This window comes from Mycteria americana, chromosome 6, assembly GCF_035582795.1.
Source record: "Mycteria americana isolate JAX WOST 10 ecotype Jacksonville Zoo and Gardens chromosome 6, USCA_MyAme_1.0, whole genome shotgun sequence".
Taxonomy (NCBI): domain Eukaryota; kingdom Metazoa; phylum Chordata; class Aves; order Ciconiiformes; family Ciconiidae; genus Mycteria; species Mycteria americana.
Window position 1 is genome coordinate 37,515,690 of NC_134370.1, and position 23,551 is coordinate 37,539,240.

Consider the following 23,551-nt stretch of genomic DNA (forward strand, 5'->3'; position numbering starts at 1 on the left):
AGCCAAACATTGGGAAACAGTATGAGGCTCTAGTCCTGCAAAGAAGACAGTTTTGGCCAACAGTTAGACATCCGAACAGAAGGATCAAAGCCTGAATTTTAAAAGGTGAGAGCATACTTAAATTAGCCCCTTTACTTTTCTTTGGGATAGTCCTGAAATACATGCAGTAAACTACATTTATGTTGCTTTCCATTGCAGAACCTCCAATATAAGCTTGTAATTTAATAGTTATGTGTGGATACTATTAAATGTACAGTCACATAATTTGGTATGGTATTAAAAGAGATTACATAAATACTTTTACTTTGTACACTTGATAACCTTGTGTTCTGTAGTCTCATGTTGCCTATACATCTCTCATACACTAAAAAAGAAGTATCTTAACCAAATATGGTTATAAAAGTATAAAATATGCTTTAAATATTTTTTTGAATTTAGCTAAAATCCAAGCAGTCTAGGGAATCTCTACAGAGAGTCTGTGAAATCCAGAAAAATACCAAACCTTACTTTAGTACCAAAAGTTGCACTAAAGTGTTCAGACTATGGCTCTTTTAATCATTTCTGGCATCAGTGGTTGAAAAAAATGTTCTTACAATTTTAAGATACATCAGCATTCTCCGGGTTTGAACTGTGTAAATTCAGGAATTTATTATCAAAAATTTGTTATCACAAGATAATGAATTTTGTTCCTTCCAGTCCTGTGACAAACAGGGAGCTAGCTGTCTATACTTACAAACAGTTAACATGCTTTACATGCCCTCATTTTTTAGGCCACAGATTGAATCAGGGAAATCTATGAGGAGAACCTACAGCTGTGTCTTCCCCAGCAACTGTCTCAGTAATATATACTTGCCTGCTGCCACCCCAGGTAGCAAGTTTATTCCTAAAGCTAAATCAGAGATTAAATTTACTGTGCATCAGATCTAGCAAGTGTGCAGCCACAGTGTGAGCTGGTTCAGTAAGGTGATGCCAATAAAATCCATTCATTTCTTTTGGTGGGTTAACCTTTCATCAGATCAGCGGAAGTACCATGGTATCTAGTCCATCTACCCAGGATGAGACAACATGTCAAACAGCACCCAAAGGTGCAGTTAAACAGCAGAATAAAACAGTATAAATCAGCTGCAAGGAAAGCTGTCAGCTTTCTGTACTGACTTACTATGCAACCGTGCTAGCACATTGGTAAGAGAACAGGTCAGATCCTGCCAACGGGAGTAGAAAAGAGAGTGAGAGTACAGGAAACCTAATTCAGACCAGCCTGAAGCATCCCGGGATCCACTCTGAGGATGCTCAGGGGGCGGTCTGTCACTCACCCCACTGAAGCAGAGATCTCTGAGCTGAAGAGACTCACTCACACTAATTGCACTGAATAAAAACACAGTTAAGACCAAGCACAGAGATATTTTGTTTTATACCTCTCTGAACTGAACAAATATGGTTGTTTTGAGTTGAAAACATAAAAGAAGGCTTATAACAAGTGCCTTGCACGCTCCTTTTTCAGGGAAGCGGCGAAGGAATTTGAAGAGTATCAACAGAATGTGTCCACCTTGAGGTCTCAGCTCATTTAAATGAGCAACAAAAAAACATCTGGAGAATATTAGTAATGAAATAAATAAAGAGACATTGGAATTAATCAGTGTAAAAAATGGTTCAAATACATGAAACTTTTCTGTGTAATGACTGCAAACTGCAAGATTGGTCATACATAAATGCCTTAGTTACAGCAGGCAAAATTTTCATTTGTAAGAATGTGGAGATGAAGCATGGGGTTTATTTTAAAGACACAATGCTTAATCACTGGAAACAAAGCCCCCGAGACTTGAGATTTTCAAAGACATATCATGGGTAAGCCTGTATGAGACTCTCTCACCTGAAGAAGTCCTAAAATGGTGAGGCTTTCTTTTCTACTCTTATGTCAAGGAGTATTGGAAATAGGTGGGTTTAACAGAGTTTAAAAATATTATCCAAGGCTACTTAACCAGTTCTTCATAAAAACAATTACTTCACTGGACATAACTATTAGTTATGAGATTATTACAATATGATTTTTTAGGAAATAAAGACAAAAACAGATATTCAGGCCCCTTCCATTTGCTGAAAAAGTAAACAGGAAAAAATAATGAGAAAGTATGTGATTAAGGCATAGAAATGAGCTTGGCTGGAGCCTAATCTCGTACTTTTTACTGGCTAAAATTAGATGTTGCTTATTCAGTACACTGAAAATACTGAAGACACAGGCAAGAAAAAACAAGGGAATAAATCCCTCAGTAGTTCAAAAAGAAAATAAACCCAGTTTTCATAGGGCTGTCACTGGAGAAAGAAAGAGGATTTACAATTAAGTCCCATGTTTCCATTGTTGTAGGCAGATACTCTAAATAAATTCTACGTTCTAACTGAGTAAGAAATACCTGAATAAGCTTCCCAGAAAGAGTTAGAAATAGCTACTAAAAAAAATTAGAAACTCCAGTTTCCTCCCATCTAGCCCCAGGACAAAAGTATTTTTCTTTCATAGATCTTGCTCAAAAGTCTTAAAATACTTCCAAATTTAAAATTATTCATACACTTTTAAATTTTGAAAAACTAATCCTGAAACTACAGCACAGTTTCATCCAGTAGGTCTATTTTTCACATGCAATATCCTACTCAATTATTTAGGGGACACTTTTTACTGCTCTCTTCCTCTCAAGAGAGAATATGCTGGATTCTGCTTTATTCTGCATAAGAACTGCTTAACTTTTCATAACACAGCTCAAACCTAATTGAGTTCCTCAAATATATCACTTTTAGTAAAATTAAGATGTAAAACTCTAAATTTAAACATCCTTAACAGTATTAACATAGCAAAGAACTGGCACCTGAGAAGAAGTTTATTTGCTCACACAGTAAAATACAAGAAATGGCACATCTCTCTTCTCTTTCTTTTCTTTTTTTCTTTAATACAGTGGATTTAGCTCTCCTGCAAGGACTTTTAAAGATAAAGATTCACTGTGATATTGGTTAGTTTTCCTTTAAGTGAAACTAAAAATCAGGCAAAAAAATCTTACTTGTTGTCTCAATTAAGAATGACAATGTTATGCAGATTTACCTACAAGGGCAAACATACAGGTAATCCCAGAAACACGCAATCTTTCTGGCTGCAACACATACACATGACACAAAGACATTAGTTGAAAATTTTTAATAAAATAAATTCAAATACATCTCATTCTCTGTCCATAGCTACGTTGTTAAATATCAAAGAAATACATACTTTTAAGAAACTGGGGGAAAAAAAATTGAGCCACAAAAGTTGGTATTGAATATATAACTCAAAATCCAGTTTGTCAAGTTTGTCAAAATTAAGCAAATCGATCTTACTCTCCACCACTTAACATAACCATTACCAATTCTTAAGACACTGCTAAAATATTTACAATAAATAAATAACTTACATCATTTAAAGTAAATGCTTTACAGTTTCCTGAATCAAGTGAGTAAAATCAAGAGTACCAATGCAAATCATATATAAACAAATCTGGAACATAATTCCCTCTACAAAAGGAATTATAGTAAGAGGAAAACATGTAATAGTCTATTGCATACCATACTTTAGAAACAGTACATATACACATCTACAGACTCCAGTACAATCTTCATTTTCTTTTCTTGCGTGAGAGGTTGAATATGGTCCATATGCCTAAATAAGTAAATGCAGCAGCATGCAGTCTTGTTTGTCACCATGTTTTAAGGTAGGGACAAACCTGTTTACACGAGCTAGTACTGGAAAGTACATAAAATACTCAGCCTTCAATAAACTGAACGAAGAACATTCAGCATCACAGAAAAGGTACAGAAATGCCTTGTAAGATCAGGCCCATACTAACTGCCTTAAGGAGATCTTTTCTGGCACTTGTCACTGTAAAAGTTCCCCCTGGTTTTATTTGTGTAGATACAGCATTTTTTAGAATAGAATGTATGCCAAGAAACTTGTTTCCAAATTGCAAGATTTCTAATAATGTTAAATACATCTTGTCATTATTTATTGAAATGGTTGAAGAGACTTTCATATGTACTCATCTGAAAAATACATGCATTGTTCTTGCATCCTGAAAACTTGTACAAAAAAAAAAAAAAAAAAAAAAAAACGAAAAGATGCTTAAGTTGTGGTCTGCTGAGTTCAGCTTCTACAGAGCTGGCAAGTATTTGAATATGAAAATCATTGCATTTGTTCAAATCAGTTTATTCAATTTCATTTTTAAAGAAGAACAGATGTCTAACTACTAGCTTAAAAAGCAATATAACCATGTGTGTAACTCCTGGAATGGTGATAAAGCTAAATAACTAACAGCTTGAAACCCATACAAAATGTGGGTATAATTTTAAAACTGTGTAATTCTTAACATTAATCTAATGAAGCCTAGAAGATCAAGTGCAAAAAAATGTTTATAGCTAACTAATGTTTATTTTGATCTGTCTCCTGGTTTGACTCCAGGAAATTAACCACATTTTGGCAAATAAAAACGTCAGACAACAGCAGTTCCACAGTAACAGATAGCTTTTTTTAAACTTCAAGTAATTTACTCACCAATATAATTTGAGGACTGATAGTGTAGTTTTACAGGAAAGTCTTAACAAAAATTTAGTTGAGGTGCAAGAATTGTTTCATAAGTTCGTATGTGGTAAAAGCCACAGCCTGGGAAGGAATACAACGAATGTAATTTAGAGATAAACCACGGTATAATCCTCTTCGTATTCCATGTTGTTGATACACGTATTTCAGTGTCTGCACCATTGTACTGGAAAAATAAAAACTCAAATCATTATTGGATACACATATTCAATAGTCAAAATCACTTTCTGCAAATACAAGACACTTTTTTTACTTGGTTCTTAAGACATCTATGGAGAAAAACCCATGGGACTCCATGTAGCAAAGCATTATAGTCTTTTTATAGACTACAGACTTGTTATAGACTCAGAAGACAGTCTGAGCTTCTGCAAGAAATTTGGGCACAAGGGCTGGGAAATGGAAAAAGGACAGTGCAATCCCATTTAAAGAAGTTTCAGTCTGAAATTACCTGCCCTAAAAGACACAATAAGACATTTTACACCAGAACGGCTATGCATATTGTGTTGCCTATCTGGCAGGAAGGAGTTGAGAAGCATCAATTCTTCTTATAAATGTAATACAGAGTAACAGGAACATAATTTGCCCAATGTAGCACACACTTCTTGCATGAAAGATCAGTATTTAGGGCTTGTATCCCATTCTCTTTCTTTGAGCACAGGATCATACCCATCCTTCTAAAGCTCTGCATATAAAATTTATGTTTAGCTCTGTATTCTACATCTTGCATGTGCGTAGCTTCCTCCACCATGACACAGGCCTAGTGTTTTCTCTCAAAAGAGAAATGCTAGGATTTGTGTAAGTATATAATATTTGACCTTTAAAAGCAGAATTTGCAGTGTAATATGCAAGGAGAATGATTTTCCTCACGTAGTAAATCTGTGAGAAAATTTTACTCCCTTGAGTAAAAATCTGTAAAGTGCTCAATATTTCCAAGCTATTGAAGACATTGCTCTTTGAGAACATCTTCCATATGCCTCAAAGCTTCAAGATTTCCTACTTTTTTATCCTCTCATCCTCTAAAGACATATATATCTACTCTCCTTCAAAGCACAGCTCTCTCCAAACATGGTCACAACAATATTATTAAATTGGGAAGCCTAAAGTCTGTAAAGGTAGTTCTCACAAATGCAGGAAGTAACACCCCCAAGCACAATTAACACATTTTTAATTTAAAAGTACCTGGAGTGGAAAATAGCCAAGCAAAAAATACCTTAGGCTGCTAAGGAAAACAGAGCAGCAGCTTTCACAGTAAGCAACATCTATGTTTACGAAAGTCACTAAGACAGACTACTGTTAGTAAGATCCAATTCACCATGCAGGAGGTTCACACTGGATTCAGACATACACAATTCCACAAGGTTGAAAGTAACCAAGACAAAACTGTCCTGGAATTGAATTTGGTTGAGGCAATTTGAAATTCAGGAAGTTTTTCAAGATGAGAGCTGATTTAATACTATGATTTTAAGGATATTATGGTACTTCTGCTTCTACTGGTCTGAATCATATGACTAAAAAACCTGGAGGAACCCCAACTACACGTGGGGTGTGGGACATTACTGTAGCTTTTACAGTAATGTAAAAGAAAGGTCAAATAAAACATATTATGTAAAACCATCTTATGGAACAGATTCTGCACCATTAAAAAACATTTTGAAACATTTCGTTTCAGTAGAAGCATGCAGTCTCTCTCTTGGGGATTCTGCTGATATTAAAGACAGACATCGCAAGTTGAGTTAAAATACAAAAAAAACTATGTTACTAATACAAACAGAGTATTAGTAAAAAAAGTGCCATTGTGATTTCAGTTATTTTTTTAACCCCGGAGTGATAATGGCAGCTTCTGTCTGTGTGGGAACTTACTCATTAAAGGAATGAAGAAATCAACAACATAGTAGCCTTTTTTTAAAAAAAAAACCTTTAAAACTAAGAATTTAACTTAGCTCAGACATCTAAGAATTCAGTTGCTACAGGTGAAAATACTTACAGGCACTTTTCAGAGTCTGGGAGAACCGCTCCTAACTGCATCCGCCTACGAGTTACATCAAGGGGATATCTACGGAGGAGATATTTGAACAGCAGTTCAACCAGATGTGTGATGACTATATGAATATTGTTTAAAAAAGAATACAAAGAAGTCCATGTGTAACCTCCAAGCTCCCTTTTCAGTGAGTCAGGAATCCAGCTCAGATTCTCAACACAGCTGAAAGTTCTCCAAAAAGGGAGACTTCCCCTATACAACCAAAACCAGCAAATCAGATCTCTTAATATATTCCATTTGGCACGAGTAAGGAAGACACATGAAGATCAGATGAGAGTATAAAACAGTCTGTAAAACGCTGGAGGGAGAAGACACCTGAATCGAAAATAAAATTAACAGTTTAAGGATTAATAGAAAATGACATTTGTAATGCAGTGATTTAGTGAAAAATTGATGCCATATAAGTCCATTAAATTAATTTATTTTATGGACAAAATAAAGTATGATAAGGACAGCATGAGAATGGAGAAAGCAGGCAAAGTAATAAAAAAAAAACTAATGCCAAATACAATATCCAAGACTTGTTTTTTTCTTTTTTTGTTGTTGGTTTTTTGGTTTTTTTTTTAATTCTATGGCTTCACAGATGACATTGTTTTGAAAATAAATTGGAATAATAAAATTCTGCATATTATGTTCATGGTTGAAATTTCATAGCTTACCAAACGAGATTCCAACTGACTTTAGGAGATTTGTCTGAATTTGTTTAACTGACTCAATGCATCTATCTTTAAAGACCCTGAAGATTAAATAGATATTTAGTAAATGAAACAATAGGAAATAACTGAATTCCAGTGTCTGATTAACCTGATATAAAAACCTTACTAATAACTAGACTTACATAAAATCATATTCTCAGATAAAAGTTTCTTTAGAATGAACAGCTATATAGAAAAAAAACCCCAAACAACACCCAAACTTACGATATCGTCTGAGCTATTGCTCCAGCTATGCCACCACACAGCAGATTTACATGTGTTTTCAAAACTAAGACATCGGGATTATCTAATGAAGGCCGTCCAAGCAAGTTAGGTGCTTGAGCAAGTCCAATGCTCTTTAAGGTACCAAAGGTAAAAAATGAAAAACCTAAAAGGAAATTTAATTTTATGTACTTTCATAAAAAAGCAAACTATTTGTCGATGCATCATCATCATAAACAAAAAGCTGCAATTACAAAATGAAGCTATTTTCCAATTCCTTTAGAAGTTTTTCTTAAGCAGAAAGAAATAGACAAATAATATTTTTAACTTCTACAGTAACTTCTGTCCAAATGAATTAGTGTTTCTAATTAACATTAAAAGAATGCTTTAGATAAGATAGACTTTGGGGTTTAAATTACTGGATTGCTGTTAAGAGTAACTCCTAAGATCTTTTTAACTGAAGAACAGCCCTTGTCTTTTAAATATGAGTGTAGTTTAGCTGGGCAGTTCTGATGTTCCTCCATCCCACGTCACCCACTGCTTTAGCTTGTTTAAGTATTTACATAAAAGTCACCAGGAGATGGAGCCAATACAGAGGCTCTAAGCCTCAATCTAGAGAGTGCTCTGCTCTCTCATGGATCTACCTGTTTGAGAGAAATATCCTACATGTTTTCTTCTGGGAAAACTGGGAAGCAGAAGAGAAAGAACCACTATTCTACCTCTCTCCCTCTCGACTCCAAGTTTCAGAAAAGCTAGGCTTCGCCTATTGAAGATGCTTTAATACACAATGATCCATTTTAGATTAAGATTGAAGAGTTGCAAATGTGTCTACTGGCCTCCCCTCTCCATTCAGTAAAAAACAGAATCCTTGATTTTAACAGAAGCTAATTAACTACGTGTGCAAATATATTCTGTGTAAATTTAGTAGCGCACATAACTGCTGAAGGACTGCCATGTTCTGTTTTTAACTTACCTGCATATGGCGCCATTCCTACAACAGTTGGCATCAGCCCTCTGTAGAACCCACTAAAACCACCTTCCTTTGAAAGAAAAATACAAGTACGTTTGTGGCAAGAAATACAACAAATGTCTTAACAAGCTATACGACTGTTCATACAGATTCACATGACAGCAATCTGACTAGCATCATCTAGCACCAAGGAGGTAACATCAAGTTCCATTTCTTGTGCCTGAAGAATTGAGGGGACAACTGCCTGGCTCCATAGGAGATAAAGAAGTGAAAATAGAGGAGAAAAATCTACATCCAACATTATAATCTAGGAGACATTTCTGCATTATACATATCCCTCCTCCCCAGTCATTACTACTTGTTCGTGAAAAGCAACTTCTTTCTGCTGTTTTTGACCTCCCACTTAAATGAGTCTTAGCTACATCTTAGCAGCCAAGTGGAAGGAAGCATCCAGATAATTTTTTACATTAAAAAATTCAATGTGCACGCAATGAAGTCATGTTATTTTCCACCAAGCTACTATTTTCAATGCAGTGCAGCATTCTTTAAAGAGCATATTTTGCTTTGACAGGACTGAAGATTAAAAGAAAAAATACCTTTGTGTAAATCATCTTGAATGCATGGATAATTCCCATGTACTTGTGTTCCCCTTTTACTTGGAACGCCAGACGAACTCTAACCATATCAAGAGGGTAAGTACAAATCACTGCTGTAATACCTTTATTAAAAACAAAAACAAAACAAGCAAACAAAACTCACCTACACCTTATCTGATTCTAGGATTATTTTGAAAATTAGAATTTCCTTTTGTGGCAGTGAATATAATAGCATATACAAATTATTTTGTTAAAGAAACACTTAAAGTCACTTATAATCAGCAAATAGGAACACTAACTTCAGCAACACACTAAGGATTTATGTTTATGCTTGGTGTTCACTGAAGCTGCACACCTAGGCCTTGATTTTCCAAAGATTTATGGGCCTAACTGTATTCACATGAGCAATCTCATGTAAGTGCATGGCTCATAAGCATCAGGCTAGTCAAGTGCATCAGCTTTACTCGACTGCAACCATGAAACCTAAGCCTAACATATCTTTAAAAAAAATAAAAATCAAACCACCAAATTTACATGTTTATTTTCAAAAAGGTTGTGTCAGAATTTGATGTGATTACTGGATATAGATACACCTATCTATCTACTGCATCTGCAAATACTAAATATATTCTAATGACATTTAAAATAAAGTCAGGATTGTACTGATGAAGAGTACTTAACTGCGTTGCATTACTGCATTTTAATAGTTCACGTTACACCAGCACTTCTGTTGTAAAACTTTGATCAAAAAAGCTATTTCTAGACTTAAGATGCCAAAAAAATCAAATCTTAGGACTCCTCCAGTTATGAACTGCTTCAAAACTGATCAGATACTGACCAACTTGTAATTCTGGAAACAGAACTCCAGTACAGAGAACAACTCTAACAGTTACCTGAATAACAAATTCTTTCCTACTGCTAGTTTTTGAGGTAAACCACTCAATTGCTGACAAATGATTTGGAGGGAATAGTTAAAACTGTTTACTAAAAACAGAGGTCATTTTCTGGTGGTATACCACTGTCACTAAAAAACCAAAAATACATTGGGAAAAGGAGAAAAAGAAAGCAAAAACCTTTGTGATTGATAGTGTTTTCTAGCAGCTGGTCCGATTTAGCTAAACATCACCCCTAAAAATTGGTCATACAGAAGATCAGCACGCTTTTTATGCTGGCAGGAAATTGCCACTTCCTCTTAAGTTTTAATAGTCTCTTAATGATATCTCTTTTTGTGGGTGTATCATTTCCCCTCCATTCCACAAGGTCAAGAGAAAACACAACAGGGAGGGGAAAAACCCAAACCAACAACAAAACCCAAACACAACACAACAACTCCAACAAACAAATTCTTCATAACTTTTATGTCTGAAGAGAAAAAAAACCAACTTTAGTAAGCTGAATGATCTGACAGAAGATATCAGGATTAGATGAGGAGAAAAAAAAATGAATTAACACCATAAGTGAGCTATCCAAAAAGCTGACACTGGTCAACTGTCAACTTAAAGTTTGTGACCTTCTGGAGTATCCTACCAGTAATTTATTTTAGAAGACAAAACCATCTCTTTCAGAGGTTTCGGACAATTCCTCTGAACAAAAAGCAGACATCTGCAGTTGATTTCTGATGTTGTCTCACCCATAGGGTTCAAAAGTTGGAAGCTGCAAAACACCACAACTTTAGGACTGTTTCCACTGACCTACATTATTAAATGCAATCCCTCAGACTACAGACTTTTCCTAATGGATTGCCTGAGACGTCCAGAAATACTGTAAAATGGATGAATTCAAGCAGTTTAAAAAAATAAAATAAAAAAAGAGGAAAAAAAGCTTTTACAGAGCTTAAGAGTTCACAGGAAAGTCATCCCACTTCAGCAAACAGACAACTTTATCCCCCTTCTCTTTCCAACCTGCACTGATATGTATCCAGGAATATTCTCTGAACAAAGACTAGCAAACAGACCAACCAAGAGTTTGGTGAATGCCCTAACTAGTGAACACAGTCCAAAAATAGTACAATTGAAAAAAAAAATCAGATGGAACTGAAAGAAACCATATGTAGTAAGGATTTAAATAGGATTTTTTTTTTTTTACTTAAAATCCTCTAGCCATGAATTCTGAAAAAAATGGGATTTCTAACATCAGCCACAAAATATGCTTTCTTGAAGCAACTGGGAGAGGCATGTTACTGCTTACTGTTCATATAAGCAGAATGTACATACAAGGGATCAAGATTTCCTTTGTGGCTCAGAAGAGATGCTATCCTTTCTGGGAGGAATGGCAGCCAGCTTTGGGACACAAAGTCATTGTGGTGAAGTCTACAAAATTACTAATCTCATCTCTACTCCCTAAATATTATGCGTTATCAGAAGTCAGACCACAGCATCTTAAGGCTGATTCCCTGTCTTGAGGAAGCAAAATCTATGCCAAATAATTAGAGTTGAGCCAAAAATCTCTTCCATGGTTGGTTAAACAGTGCAGAATATCTCAACAGTTAAGAGATATATACTGCAATTCCCAGTGTCTATTCTGAAATAATCATAATAGGGCAATGTAGCTCCTCCCTCCTTTAAGGAAAAACTTCAAAAACAGCAAACGTTTTCATTGCCAATGCTGACTCAGAAGTCAAGGAAGTCAGGGGAAGACCATTCTTCACTTACCATATTGTCCTCAAGCACCTTTGACCACTCCTGGGGACAAGATACTAGGTTACACAGACCTTTACTGAGACTTAGCGTCAATGAAGCACAACAGGAATTAGACTGTCCTTGATTTGCTTCCCAGGCTTTGAGAGTTAACAATTAGATTAGCTGTATAGGGATTTATCTCTGTCCCCCAATTTCCCTACTATTCCTCCATTCTTAGTAATTTTCTTTCTTTGAAAATAAAAATAAAAAAATCATCTGGAGCAAGAAAAAAAAACCACAAGTGAAATACATTTATAAAGATCAGGTACTGCAAACATATCTGACGCAAGTTTTTATGATTTCTGTGTCATGCTCTCTGTACTTTATCAATAATTACATAGGTCAAATTAAGTACTACCAGGTAGTAGTACCAGAAGTATACAGTAGTATGCCGAAGTACCAGTAGTGCCAAAAGTATACAGTTCAAAAAGTGATAAGCACAAGTCACAGCCTTGAACTGCAGAAGATATGCTCCTTAACTAGTATAAAGTAGATTAATTTATCAAGGAGGCATCTTCTGAACAAAACAAAGCTTCAGGAACTATACACACAGAGAAATAGCTGATGACAAAGAAAATTTATCAGACAGGTTGAAGAACTTCCTGATTTACAAGTCCTAATATTTCTAGACCTTCAATATAGAATTCTGTTTCTTTCTGAATTGCAGCTGAAGAAATAAACAGCACAGATTCTTTTAAAATGTTGACTCAAATAGGTAACTGTTAATTACATACTATTTAAAATTTGAGACAGCAGTATCCTCCTAGATCAGTACTATTTTCCAATCGCTTTTAGTAAAAGTAAAAAGATAAAAGCATACTTTCTGTATCAGTTTCATGGAACTTGAGTTTATTCTAGATAAAAAAGGCTAAAAAAGACACGATGTTATTTTGAAGTTAATCAAGTGCAGGGGAGGAAATACACATTTCTGTGTTTTAATTGAGATTTTTCAATTACAAAACGAAAAAAATTTAGATTTGCAAAATCATCCTGTGATACAGGTGTTATTTGATCATTTTGTTTCCTAAACCCCACTAACCTCTATGATTTCTCTATCTTCTCCCCAGCTCTGTCTTTCCTTAAAAGAAGTTATACACCATTTATCTGTTAATGAGGTGTTACAGCTGAAATTTGAATCACACAAGGCTCAGGAAATTCAGAGTTAAAGTTTCCACAGTACCTTTAACTTGGCCTCCTTAAATATATGCATTACAATAGGTTTTTCTTTTCTCTCACTCCACTGCCCCCATCCTCATTGCCTTGTTTGTCCCTGTGGATATGCTTTTGATCCTGTTTATCAGTTACAGAAGATACTCAAATGTTTCCCACCACTTTGAAGCAGGTCTGTTGACTGCTAGTAATGTTGGAAACACTGACATAAGCAAGATTTAAGTATGAGTAGTGTACACAGAAGTGAAAGCAGACAGCTGTGTGGCTTGATGGTGTAGAGGGGACAAAAAGGGAAGGGAAACAAGAGATATCCATTTTCAACTGCATAATATTGGATTCCAAGAAACTGTGAAGACCCCTCTCCACCAACACTGGGGTGCATGCAACACACTGTCTCCTTTAGTCATTTAAACTTGGAAGAAACAATATCCCATATTGGAGCCAGCAAGAGACTAAGCCACAGGAGTTAAAGCAAGAAATATTACCAATTGCTTTTAAAAGTCTTTTCTTACTTTGTTTGCAAGTCTAGAGAACTTAGAATCATAGAATGGTTTGGGTTGGAAGGGATCTAAAAGATCATCTAGTTCCAACCCCCCTGCCATGGGCAGGGACACCTTCCACTAGACCAGACTGCTCAAAGTCCCATCCAACCTGGCCTTGAACACTTCCAGGGAGGGGGCATCCACAACCTGCTCCAGTGCCTCACCACCCTCACAGTGAAAAATTTCTTCCTTATATCTAAACTAAATCTACTGTCTTTCACTTTAAAGCCATTACCCCTTGTCCTATCACTACATGCCCTTGTAAACAGTCCCTCTCCAGCTTTCTTGTAGGCGCCCTTCAGGTACTGGAAGGCTGCTATAAGGTCTCGCCAGAGCCTTCTCTTCTCCAGGCTGAACAACCCCAACTCTCTCAGCCTGTCTTCACAGAAGTGCTCCAGCCCCCTGACCATCTTCATGGCCCTCCTCTGGACTCACTCCAACAGGTCCATGTCCTTTCTTATGCTGGGGGCCCCAGAGGTGAACACAGTACTCCAGGTGGGTCCTCACGATAGGAGAGGGGGAGAATCACCTCAACCTGCTGGTCACGCTTCTTTTGATGCAGCCCAGGATATGGTTGGCTTCCTGGGCTGCAAGCAGGCATTGCCAGGTCATGTTGAGCTTCTCATCAACCAACACCCCCAAGTCCTTCTCCTCAGGGCTGCTCTCAGTCCATTCTCCGTTCAGCCTGTATTTGTGCTTGGGATTGCCCCAACCCATGTGCAGGACCTTGCACTTGGCCTTGTTGAACTTCATGAGGTTCACATGGGCCCACCTCTCAAGCCTGTCAAGGTCCCTCTGGATGGCATCCCTTCCCTCCAGCGTGTCATCTGCACTACACAGCTGGGCATCATCGGCAAACTTGCTGAGGGTGCACTCAATCCCGCTGTCCATGTCACCAACAAAGATGTTAAACAGCGCCGGTCCCAATACCAACCCCTGAAGAATGCCACTCATCACCGGTCTCCACTTGGACATCGAGCCATTGACCACAACTCTGAGTGTGACCATCCAGCCAATTCCTTATCCCCCGAGTGAACTTCTGTACCAGATTTCAAACTCAACGCTCTTCTTAGAACCTCCTTCCTCCCATATATCTTCTCGGCATACTCAATATAAACCCTCCCCTCTTATTTATCTAATGAATATCCCAAAATGCAGTTAATGCCACCTAGTAAACAAATAGTAGGACACTCACATGTGATACTCTTACTATACCTGACTGCTATATTCATTTCACTGCACACCTAAGTCTGGCTCATATATTCAGTTTTGGGGTTCTCAATACCAGACTACTGAATATATTGTACTTAAATGCACCACACAAAGCATTTAATTTGATCGGGGTTTCCAGATGGTACTGTATATTAATTTTATTTCTATTACTCTAACCACACAAAACAGATTTAACCAGTAAGGTGCTTAAAATTATGCCAGATGCTATTAGTTTATCTACGCAAAGAATTCCAGCATGTCCAACACTGACAGAGTTAAGCTGATTATTCAATGTTTTCACAGTGCCTCACAACTCAGGTTCCAGGTCTCTGACAAGGCTCCTGAAAAAGCTAATAATAAGCTTTTGGAAAAAAAAAAAAAAAAAACCATAAAAAAACTAAAGTGTTCTTTAGTACAGTTAAAGTCAGGGGGAAAGAAAGAAAAAAAGGGGGGAGGGGAAATATTTTTTCCCACTTCTTTCAGACAGAAGGCCAGCCAAGCTCTGGAACATATCTTGCCAAATGGGTTTTGCTAATTTTTAGGATCTTTGAATTGTTTCATTTCATTGTCTGATGGCATGCAAAGCCAAAATACTTTCATGAGATCTTCCTAGTTTAACTAAAGGCAGTATGAACAAACCCCAGTATTTTTATTCCAGAAGCAGCTAAATATTAATACTCCTATGTAAGTATTTAAGGACTGTCACTAGACAGTATTGAGCCTGTTTTACAAAGTAAAAGCACATGAAGAACCACCTCAATTAAAAATCAGTTCACTATTACTTACCTTCCCCTGTTTTTTCTTAGCTATGTTTGGCTGAATGACTAGCAAGAGGAAATAAGAAATGTATAATCATACTATGTACTGACAGTTACAAGTGGATTTTTCTACTGCTATTGCACTAATTGATAAATGATGGTTTTTAATGTTCACACATATGCTCTAAAGAGTTTCATGACAATCCTGCATTGGATGTTGAAAAGTACAGACATTTCTGGCAAATCCAAAGAATCCACCCATTTAAGGAGCTGCACTTCTCTCTATTTCTATGGGCTTATATTGAACCCAGTAGCAACAGCAGACAGGCTGATGAACCAATTCTACTAAACCCTGCATCTTTATACTTCATCTTGCTGACATTGCATTTCTTATTTTTTAAAAGCCAGAATAAATGCTGTAAAAACTGTGCTTTACAACATAGCACAGAATTCAGTGCTTGAACAAATATATTTTAAAGAATACTCTTAGACAAACAGTTTTCAATTAGGCAACTATTTGTTACATTAACCATTTACTAGTATTTTTGCTTAATACAAATTTGCAACAGTTTGACCTGAAAACACATCAAATCATCCTCTAAACAAATATTAACTTTTCAGCAAACGGGATGTCTGAAATCCAAGTACAAAACCATACCTGCCATGGATCCAGCCATTAATCGATGCACATGCCCTGAAATCCCAAGTTGCTTCTTTATTACCTACAAAATACAGAACATTTACAATAGTCATATATCAGAAAATACAGGCAAGTACATCACACAGTTTATTAGCACATTAGTGCAAACTCTGTAGCTGTTTCCAAGAAGTCTACAACACTACAAATTCAAACCAGAGCACTTAATTACTGTTAAAAGAATTTTCTGAACATTGCTGCTGTTACCAATTCCTTATTAAAAACATGAAAGTGCTAAAATTCTACTAACAAGGCAGAACAATTAGTTGAAAGTATTTGTACTGTTTACTTCAGAAACTAGATTGTTTATTTAGTTATCTTTAATGTGTGTCAAACAAGGCAAACTGAATGCTATCCTTGTTGCATGATAGAGAGCAAAGGACACTGAGCAAAGTTGAAAAGTGACACATTTGAGAAGAGTAAATTTTTCTCCTATGCTCAGCATGTGAAACATACTCCTATAAAGATATTTTTAAGACTCTGTTTAACTGGATTTAAAAAAAAAAAAAAAAAAGGAGAAGAGAGGGAAATCGGACAAGCATTTGAGAGCAAGAACTTCCTAAGTTACATTACGTCCTGGAAGGAAGTTCGAAATTAGTTTCCAGGCTTTTATCAAATAAGTGAGACTACTTAAGAAGCAGTTTCTGCTATAAAGAAGATCATTTCATATCTTCCTTCTTTAAGAATTGGGGTTTTTTCCTTGTACACGTTCCTGCAGAACATCTTGAATGCTTGTTGTCAATTAATAGATGAAAAAAACCTGTGATGCTAAACGGCTTCTCAAAATTTGCAGATTCATAAATCATTTCATTATAAAGCATGGCATGCAGTCTTGTATTCAACACAACATAAAACAAGCATGGATCAACAGCACTTACGATTATACCACAAAAAAAGAACATATGAAACTCATTACAGTTACTTCTTTGTATCAGCCTTCTGAAATTTGCTCTTTTGGGAAGGGATCAAAATTTCAATCTCACTGTCTTCAATTTACTTCACTGGGTACTAAATCTGACCTTTCAAACACAGAATTCCTCATGGCTAACAGTAAAATTGTATTTTTCACCACATATAAGCAATGTTTAAAAACATGTTCATGCTAACACCTGACCTCCAAAAGACGTTGCAGGGATTCATTACGTATTTATTGTGAAATAGTAAATGCACGAGAGCAGAAAGGAATCCACAAATCCTGCGGGATCCTGAAATGAGCATTTTCTCTTCCAGGTCATTTTTATCTAGAGCCTGACATAGTCATTTGTCAGGTCGAATATAACAGTCATATCCAGACAGACTTTCAAGTTTAAATTATTCCATCCATCAAGTACCAACAATCCCAATACAATATAATAAAGAAGTTCCATTTTACATTTTGTTCCTACATTATTCACAAAGGGCTACCTTACAGCAATACAAATACCAGCAGACTTTAGATTACCTTTTTCTTTCATTAAAATAAAAGTATTATTCTCAACAATACAAAGGTACAAAAATCGGTGGGAATTTTTTTCCGTAAGCAACACTGCAAACAGTTTCACTGTTGCCCGGACATTTTTAATGGGTAGATTCAGATAAAATTAAGCAACTTTAGAAAAGACATGCAGCTAATTAATAAGATACAAAAGTTTCAGTGTTAGTTTTGATCACTTAAAGAATCTGTATTCATTGTAGGCAGAAAAAAAGAAAAGGAAAACAAAATAAATTCAACTACCTTTTTATATTGGTCAAATGCCATAAACTGAATTGCGCCATATGGAAAGATTCTAATCATCATTGCCCCGTTTCCTTTATACAGCCCAAGGTAACCTTCCTTTTTGGGGACAGCACACAATGTAGAAAACACTCCTGCCAGCAATACAAAAAGAGGTATTTAACAATTACACTGGGGGGAGGAAAAAAACCAAACCAAGCAAATATTACTGACAATAAGAAAGTATGCATAGAACTAAGGCTGGATCATGTTGCTCTTGTAACTATGGAGAGTGGAAAATCCACTTTCAATGCCCAAACATGGCCAGGAGGAGGAGGTTTAAGGTTAAGTTTTATCAGCTTTCTCACCTCCCAGACTCAGTGGACCTCTTTCTGAGTTCATGCATTCAGGCCCCATGACTTGCCTGGACTGCAAGCAATCCTATTGCAGATGATACTGTCCACCCACAGAAACTAATACTAGCAACAGAAGGAAGGAAACTGGTTGACTTGCAATTCAGTCAATCCAAAATAAATAAATAAATACTTAAAAATCTAAAGCCATGGGAAGACAATCTAATATTGCTACACGCTAAATTACAGATTAAATGCTGTCACTGAGGAAATGAAGTAAACAAGTTTAAGACTCTCATTACTTACAACTTAAACATCTCACACTTCCTGTCCCAGAGTTGTTGCAACAAGAAGCAATCCTATTCCCTTTTAATAGGTGGGAAAGAATGCAAGATCACACAAAGTTTGGGCAAAACCTACAGTTTTATTATAAACATATTGTTAGTTACGCACAACTGCTATCAAATTGACTTTTTTTTTTTTTAAAGGAATAAACTAACAGTTAAACAGTTTTCATTCATATGCAACTACTTAATATAAGAGCTGAACATGAAAAAGGCTTACACATTTATCTTACTTTCAGGTAGAAAAAAAAAAGAGTAGATAAAAAGAGTAGTTGACAAACTTTCATTTGAAGTTTAAATAAAACAAGTATTCATTAGTTTCTGGGGTTCTAAGAATACAATATTAAATGTATTTTTAAGACGTCACGCTTATTACATGCCTCTGAAAATACTTATGCCATGAGTAGAATTTCTTTCTACCCTGCCATGATGAATTACTGTTCTTATTTCTTAAAACACATGCTCTGAGATCCATGTGGCACGAACTCTACAGAGCAAGGGCAGTAAAAACATTTAGTGAGGACTTTGATGAACTAATCCATCGTGTCTCTGCACTTACAGGTATCCCATCCACATAATTTTCTTTTTTGCCTACATGTAACAAGGACATGCATTCAAGTCAGACACATTTCTAATAATGAGAATCATATCTAACACTCTAAAAAGGGAATAATATAAGATTTTACTTGCCAGTTATGGCACAGTACAAAGCAAATAGAAAATACGGATTTAAAATACCAGTCAAACCAACTATTTCAGCCTTCAATTCTTAGACTGCAGATTTGAGTGCATACTTATGTGACCATGTTACCAAAATGCCACATTACTTGTGTTTCCCTTTTTGGTACAGTGAAGTGAATACATAGCCCTTGAACTTTGTTTCAAGATTTATTTTTCCAGCCTTTAAAAAAAAATTACCTTTAGTCTCTAAGTTAAAAATTCCAAGTTTCATTACATGTAAACTTAACCAACTCAAAATTATTATTTTTTTCTTGATGACTGTAACACACTTAAATTTTGGAACATAAGTTATGATATATTTCAAGAACATATGACTTAAAATACCTCAAATACTATGCACAAGAGGGCACTGTTACAGCCCCACAGAGAATGGTTCTGAACATGCTGACAACTGTGAGTTTACACTCTCATCATGATGCAACACAGATGCCGAATACAGATCACCTGCACCTTACACCAAGCACAAACCCACTTTTATCTTCAATTCATACCCACCATGCTGCTGTCTGCAAGCATAAGCGCACATGAGTCCTGCAGGATCCAGCGGTCACTGTCTTGTAATCACTAGCCCCCATGAGGGCTACCAAGCTTTGAAAATCACGATTCCCACAGCCCCTGGAAACCAGCCGTCACTGTCACCATAGCAGACTGCAGCAGTTACCAGCGGTGATGGTTTTTACATAAATGATCCAAGCTTTGAACCTGCGATTAGCAGGCTCCTGCTGGCTTCAGTAAGAGGAAGATCAAGCCTAGCTCTTATATGCCTTATTGAGGATTATTCTGACATCTCAATCTCTAACACATCAACCAATACCACAACTTACTCGCACAGGGCTTTGTTTTTCTTTTTAAACACCAACAAAACGTGGCACAGAGACTGACCAGATGGATATAACCTTCTGTTTGATTAGCTCCTTTTTCTTATCAGCCACATTGCTGAATAAATCAACATACCCAAACCATACATATTGCATTTAAAACCAAAAATTAGACACACAGCAGCCATCTTACCTAGATGTTTGTAATGGTGGTTATGAGCTTGCAGCAAAATCTTTACTCGATCCAGTGGTGCAGTAGTTGTTTTGGCACAACATCCTGCAACACCTTTCCAAGAGGGGAAAAAGAAAAGTGATGGGATGCAAAAGTTCTTTTTGTCAGCAGATAAATAAGGGCTTTTTCTAATGTATCTTTAAATGGAATAGGGGAGGAGAAACTCAGGAACTGGAAAAAGCCCCAATAACGAGTAAACAGCCTCTATTAGAAGTATGTTACAAAACCCTTAAAGCCTTAATGAAATGTATGAGCTACTTTTGCTTATTACAAAAACCCAGGCCACCACCTCTCCCAGCCGCTGAAGTCACAGCAGAAGCTTTCAGAGAAAGTTACTCAAGAGTTTTCCACCCTGCTTCCTCCTTCCCTTCTGCAGAGGACAGGTAGCTGCTCTCCCAGAGGAGCGGGCTACATGTCCGCTGGGTACCCTGTGCTACTTCAGAGCAAGACCCAACAATGAGTGCAGCCTGACGTGAAAACTTTAAATAAACAAAACATCTTCCTACCCCCTGGCAAACCGGACAGCTGGGGCAACACCCTGTAGGAAGAATAAATAGGCTTTTTCTCCAAGAGGTTAATAACGTGGGGTTGTGTTTGCTAGGCCGCCCCCCCTTCACACCACCTTAATCTTCAAAACAGCAGCCGGGACCATTCCGGGACACGGATAACCCGCCTTCCCCAGGGATTGGGCTCTTTGAACATTTAACTGGCGACTACTCGGGGCTCCTCGCTGGGTCTGACACGCGCGCGAGCCACTTGCGTGTACCGAGTCACCTGCACTCCCACATCAGGGGAATACAGGGGAAAAAGTAGAAGAGAGCCCCTGCTTCCCCAGGTGACGATACCCTCGACACAGTTTTGCCGGGGATATTGACACGGAAGTGACCTCCGCCCGCCGCGCCGCGCCGCCCCCGGACCCCGGCCACCGGGCGGGTGCCTCGCAGGGCGGCGCGGCCTCGCAAGAGGCCGTCCCGGCGCGGCTCCCCTGCTCTCCCCCGGCAAAGCCCGGCCTTCCGCCCCAGGCGGCCCGCAGAGACCGGGCACCGCACGCCGCCGGGCAGGGGCCCGCCCGGGGCACCCACCTCCGGCGATGAAGGAGCGCAGCCAGTAGAAGTCGCGGCGGGCTGCGCCTGGGGGCAGCGCGGCGCCGGGCCCCGCCGCCGCCGGGGAAGCCATGGGGCAGGGCTGGGCGCGGGACGCGGGCGGCGGCGGCTCCCTCAGGCGGCCAGCGGGCAGCGCGTGGTGCCGCGCGGCGCCCCCGCCGCGGCGCAGGGGCGGAGCTCGGGGCGGCCCCCGCCGTCACTGCGGTCCCGGCCGCGCCGAGCCATGGCCGCGGCCTCAGGGCCGCGCCGCGGCGCCTGCGGATCGCGTCAGAGGCGGCGGTTGCGGGGCGGCCCGCCCCGGCGTCGCCTCCCCTCGGGCGGCGGCGGCCCGAGGAGGCCGCGGGTCGCCCGGGTAAGGCCCGAGGTAACCTGCCCGGAGCCGCCGCAGCGGCCGGTTCTCACCGTTTACTTGGTCCAGAGCAGACCGGCCCGTACGATGCAGCGGAGAGGTGGCTGAGAAGGGTGCCGGCTTCTCAGCTGGCGGTGGAAATCGTTCGTACCCCCGGGGATCGCCTGCTGCTGCATAGACGTGGTCGTCGATGCCCTATTCCAACAAATACATGTTTTTAGATCTGGAGGTGGACGCATCCAAAGCCTAACTAGCTTTAATTAGGCTATACGATAAAGTACATCGAGTTTTTTTTAAGCATTTAAATAGCTACTTAAACTTCATGCTAGAACATCAATATTTTTTTTGTCTACAATTATAGTTTAAGATCTGGCAAAAACCGTGCAGTATTTTTACTCATATTCAAGTTTCAAAATGCATCAGAAAGGGAAGTAGATATTACAAAACAAAAGCAGCTTTTTTTTAAATCAGGAAAGTCAAACCCAGTATCATCTCTGCAGCTGTCAATATTTTTTGCAATTTTTTAGGTTTTCTGCAGTGTCTCTGTTGAATACAGCGTATAGGGCTTTCCAGGAGGCATGTAGTTAAACTTTTGTTCTGACTCTTGAAAAAAACCACCACACACTCGCTGAATGCTGGTGGACGGTACAAGGAAGGAAAGCATACCTGATGCCAGACACTGCTGAGGAAGTTAATGCTGTCAGCTTTTCTCTCAGTTTTCTGCAGTTACTCATACATTTCTCGTATGCTTTTTGCCCCATACATCTTGACCTGAGTTTCAAGTATTTCATATACCAAGATCCCTTTTTTAAAAGTCAGTCTTTTAACATGAAGAAAACAGTCAAAGAGATCTCAGTGCTTGCACAAGTAAAACGAACCCATTTCCAAACAAATTTGCTGGAACATTTTTTCTTCCTGCTTGTGTCAAACTGCCTTCAACAGAAATTACTCATTTTTTCCTTTAATAGGTTACATTCCTTAAAATTAAGTTTGCTTCAGCATTGGGAAAACTTTATTTTGCTCTGTTTGATCATTATGTCATTTATGTATTTGGGAAATGGCTGTTACAATACACACTTTTTCCAATAATAAAAAAATTTAGCAAAGGTGGACAGATTTCTTCCAGAAAATATGGAATAAGTCCTTTACAGCAGAAAACTCTCAAGCCTTTTTACATTTTTTAATATACCTGGGAAATTCATAATTTTTGTTGAAGTCACTCTGATGTTTAAGTCTGTAATGGAAAAGCAACTGTTCTGCGAGTTATTGAAGCAAGCTTTATAGTCACTGTTGATGTGGTTTTCCCCAGCCAATTTGTATTCTTTTGGGATTCTGCTCAGGAAAAGCCTCCCCCCTGCCATAGCAATCGTACTGCTTTAACAGCTCCAACTGTAGAAACTCAATTTATTTACTGATTTCACACAGAAAAGTGTTGCAACTGCACTAACAGCTGAAAGTCATCTAGTTCCTAGAGTTTCACCAGTGACTAGAAAAATCAGATAACCGCATAAATGGACTGTTACTTCTTTTGGATACAGGCAGGATATTTCAGGAAGGTACTTTGTCAACCCTTGTAATTTAGGGAAGTGTACACCATAAGTGCATACTGTTTAGTAAAGCAATAAGAAACTTGTGTTGCAAAATTAAGCAGAACATCTCATAAAGATATACTAACACACAAAGGAATTCATCAATGAGCTTTTTGTATAGCTTTTTTTTTTTTTAGTACTT

General features: G+C 38.0%; 1 protein-coding gene across 5 annotated transcripts; it reads right to left on the minus strand.

Moving 5' to 3' along the window:
- Positions 1-3,177: 3,177 nt before the first annotated feature.
- On the minus strand, positions 3,178-21,688 carry SLC25A16 (solute carrier family 25 member 16). Of its 5 annotated transcripts, none has more exons than XR_012776188.1 (10): positions 21,451-21,688; positions 20,330-20,422; positions 17,902-18,035; positions 16,149-16,212; positions 9,131-9,252; positions 8,538-8,604; positions 7,568-7,730; positions 6,594-6,662; positions 4,565-4,775; positions 3,178-4,092 (listed from the first exon to the last, which is right to left on the minus strand). XR_012776188.1 is itself a non-coding variant. In XM_075505339.1 (10 exons), the coding sequence occupies exons 3-10, from the start codon at positions 18,295-18,297 to the stop codon at positions 4,619-4,621; spliced, it is 825 nt and encodes a 274-aa protein (XP_075361454.1). In that variant the 5' UTR covers positions 18,298-18,359; positions 20,330-20,422; positions 21,451-21,467; the 3' UTR covers positions 3,178-4,618. The 5 variants fall into 5 exon arrangements, 3 of the variants coding, with proteins under 3 accessions (XP_075361454.1, XP_075361453.1, XP_075361455.1); XM_075505339.1 differs by adding an exon at positions 18,249-18,359 and having other exon boundaries at positions 3,178-4,775; positions 21,451-21,467; XM_075505338.1 differs by having other exon boundaries at positions 3,178-4,775.
- Positions 21,689-23,551: the final 1,863 nt, after the last annotated feature.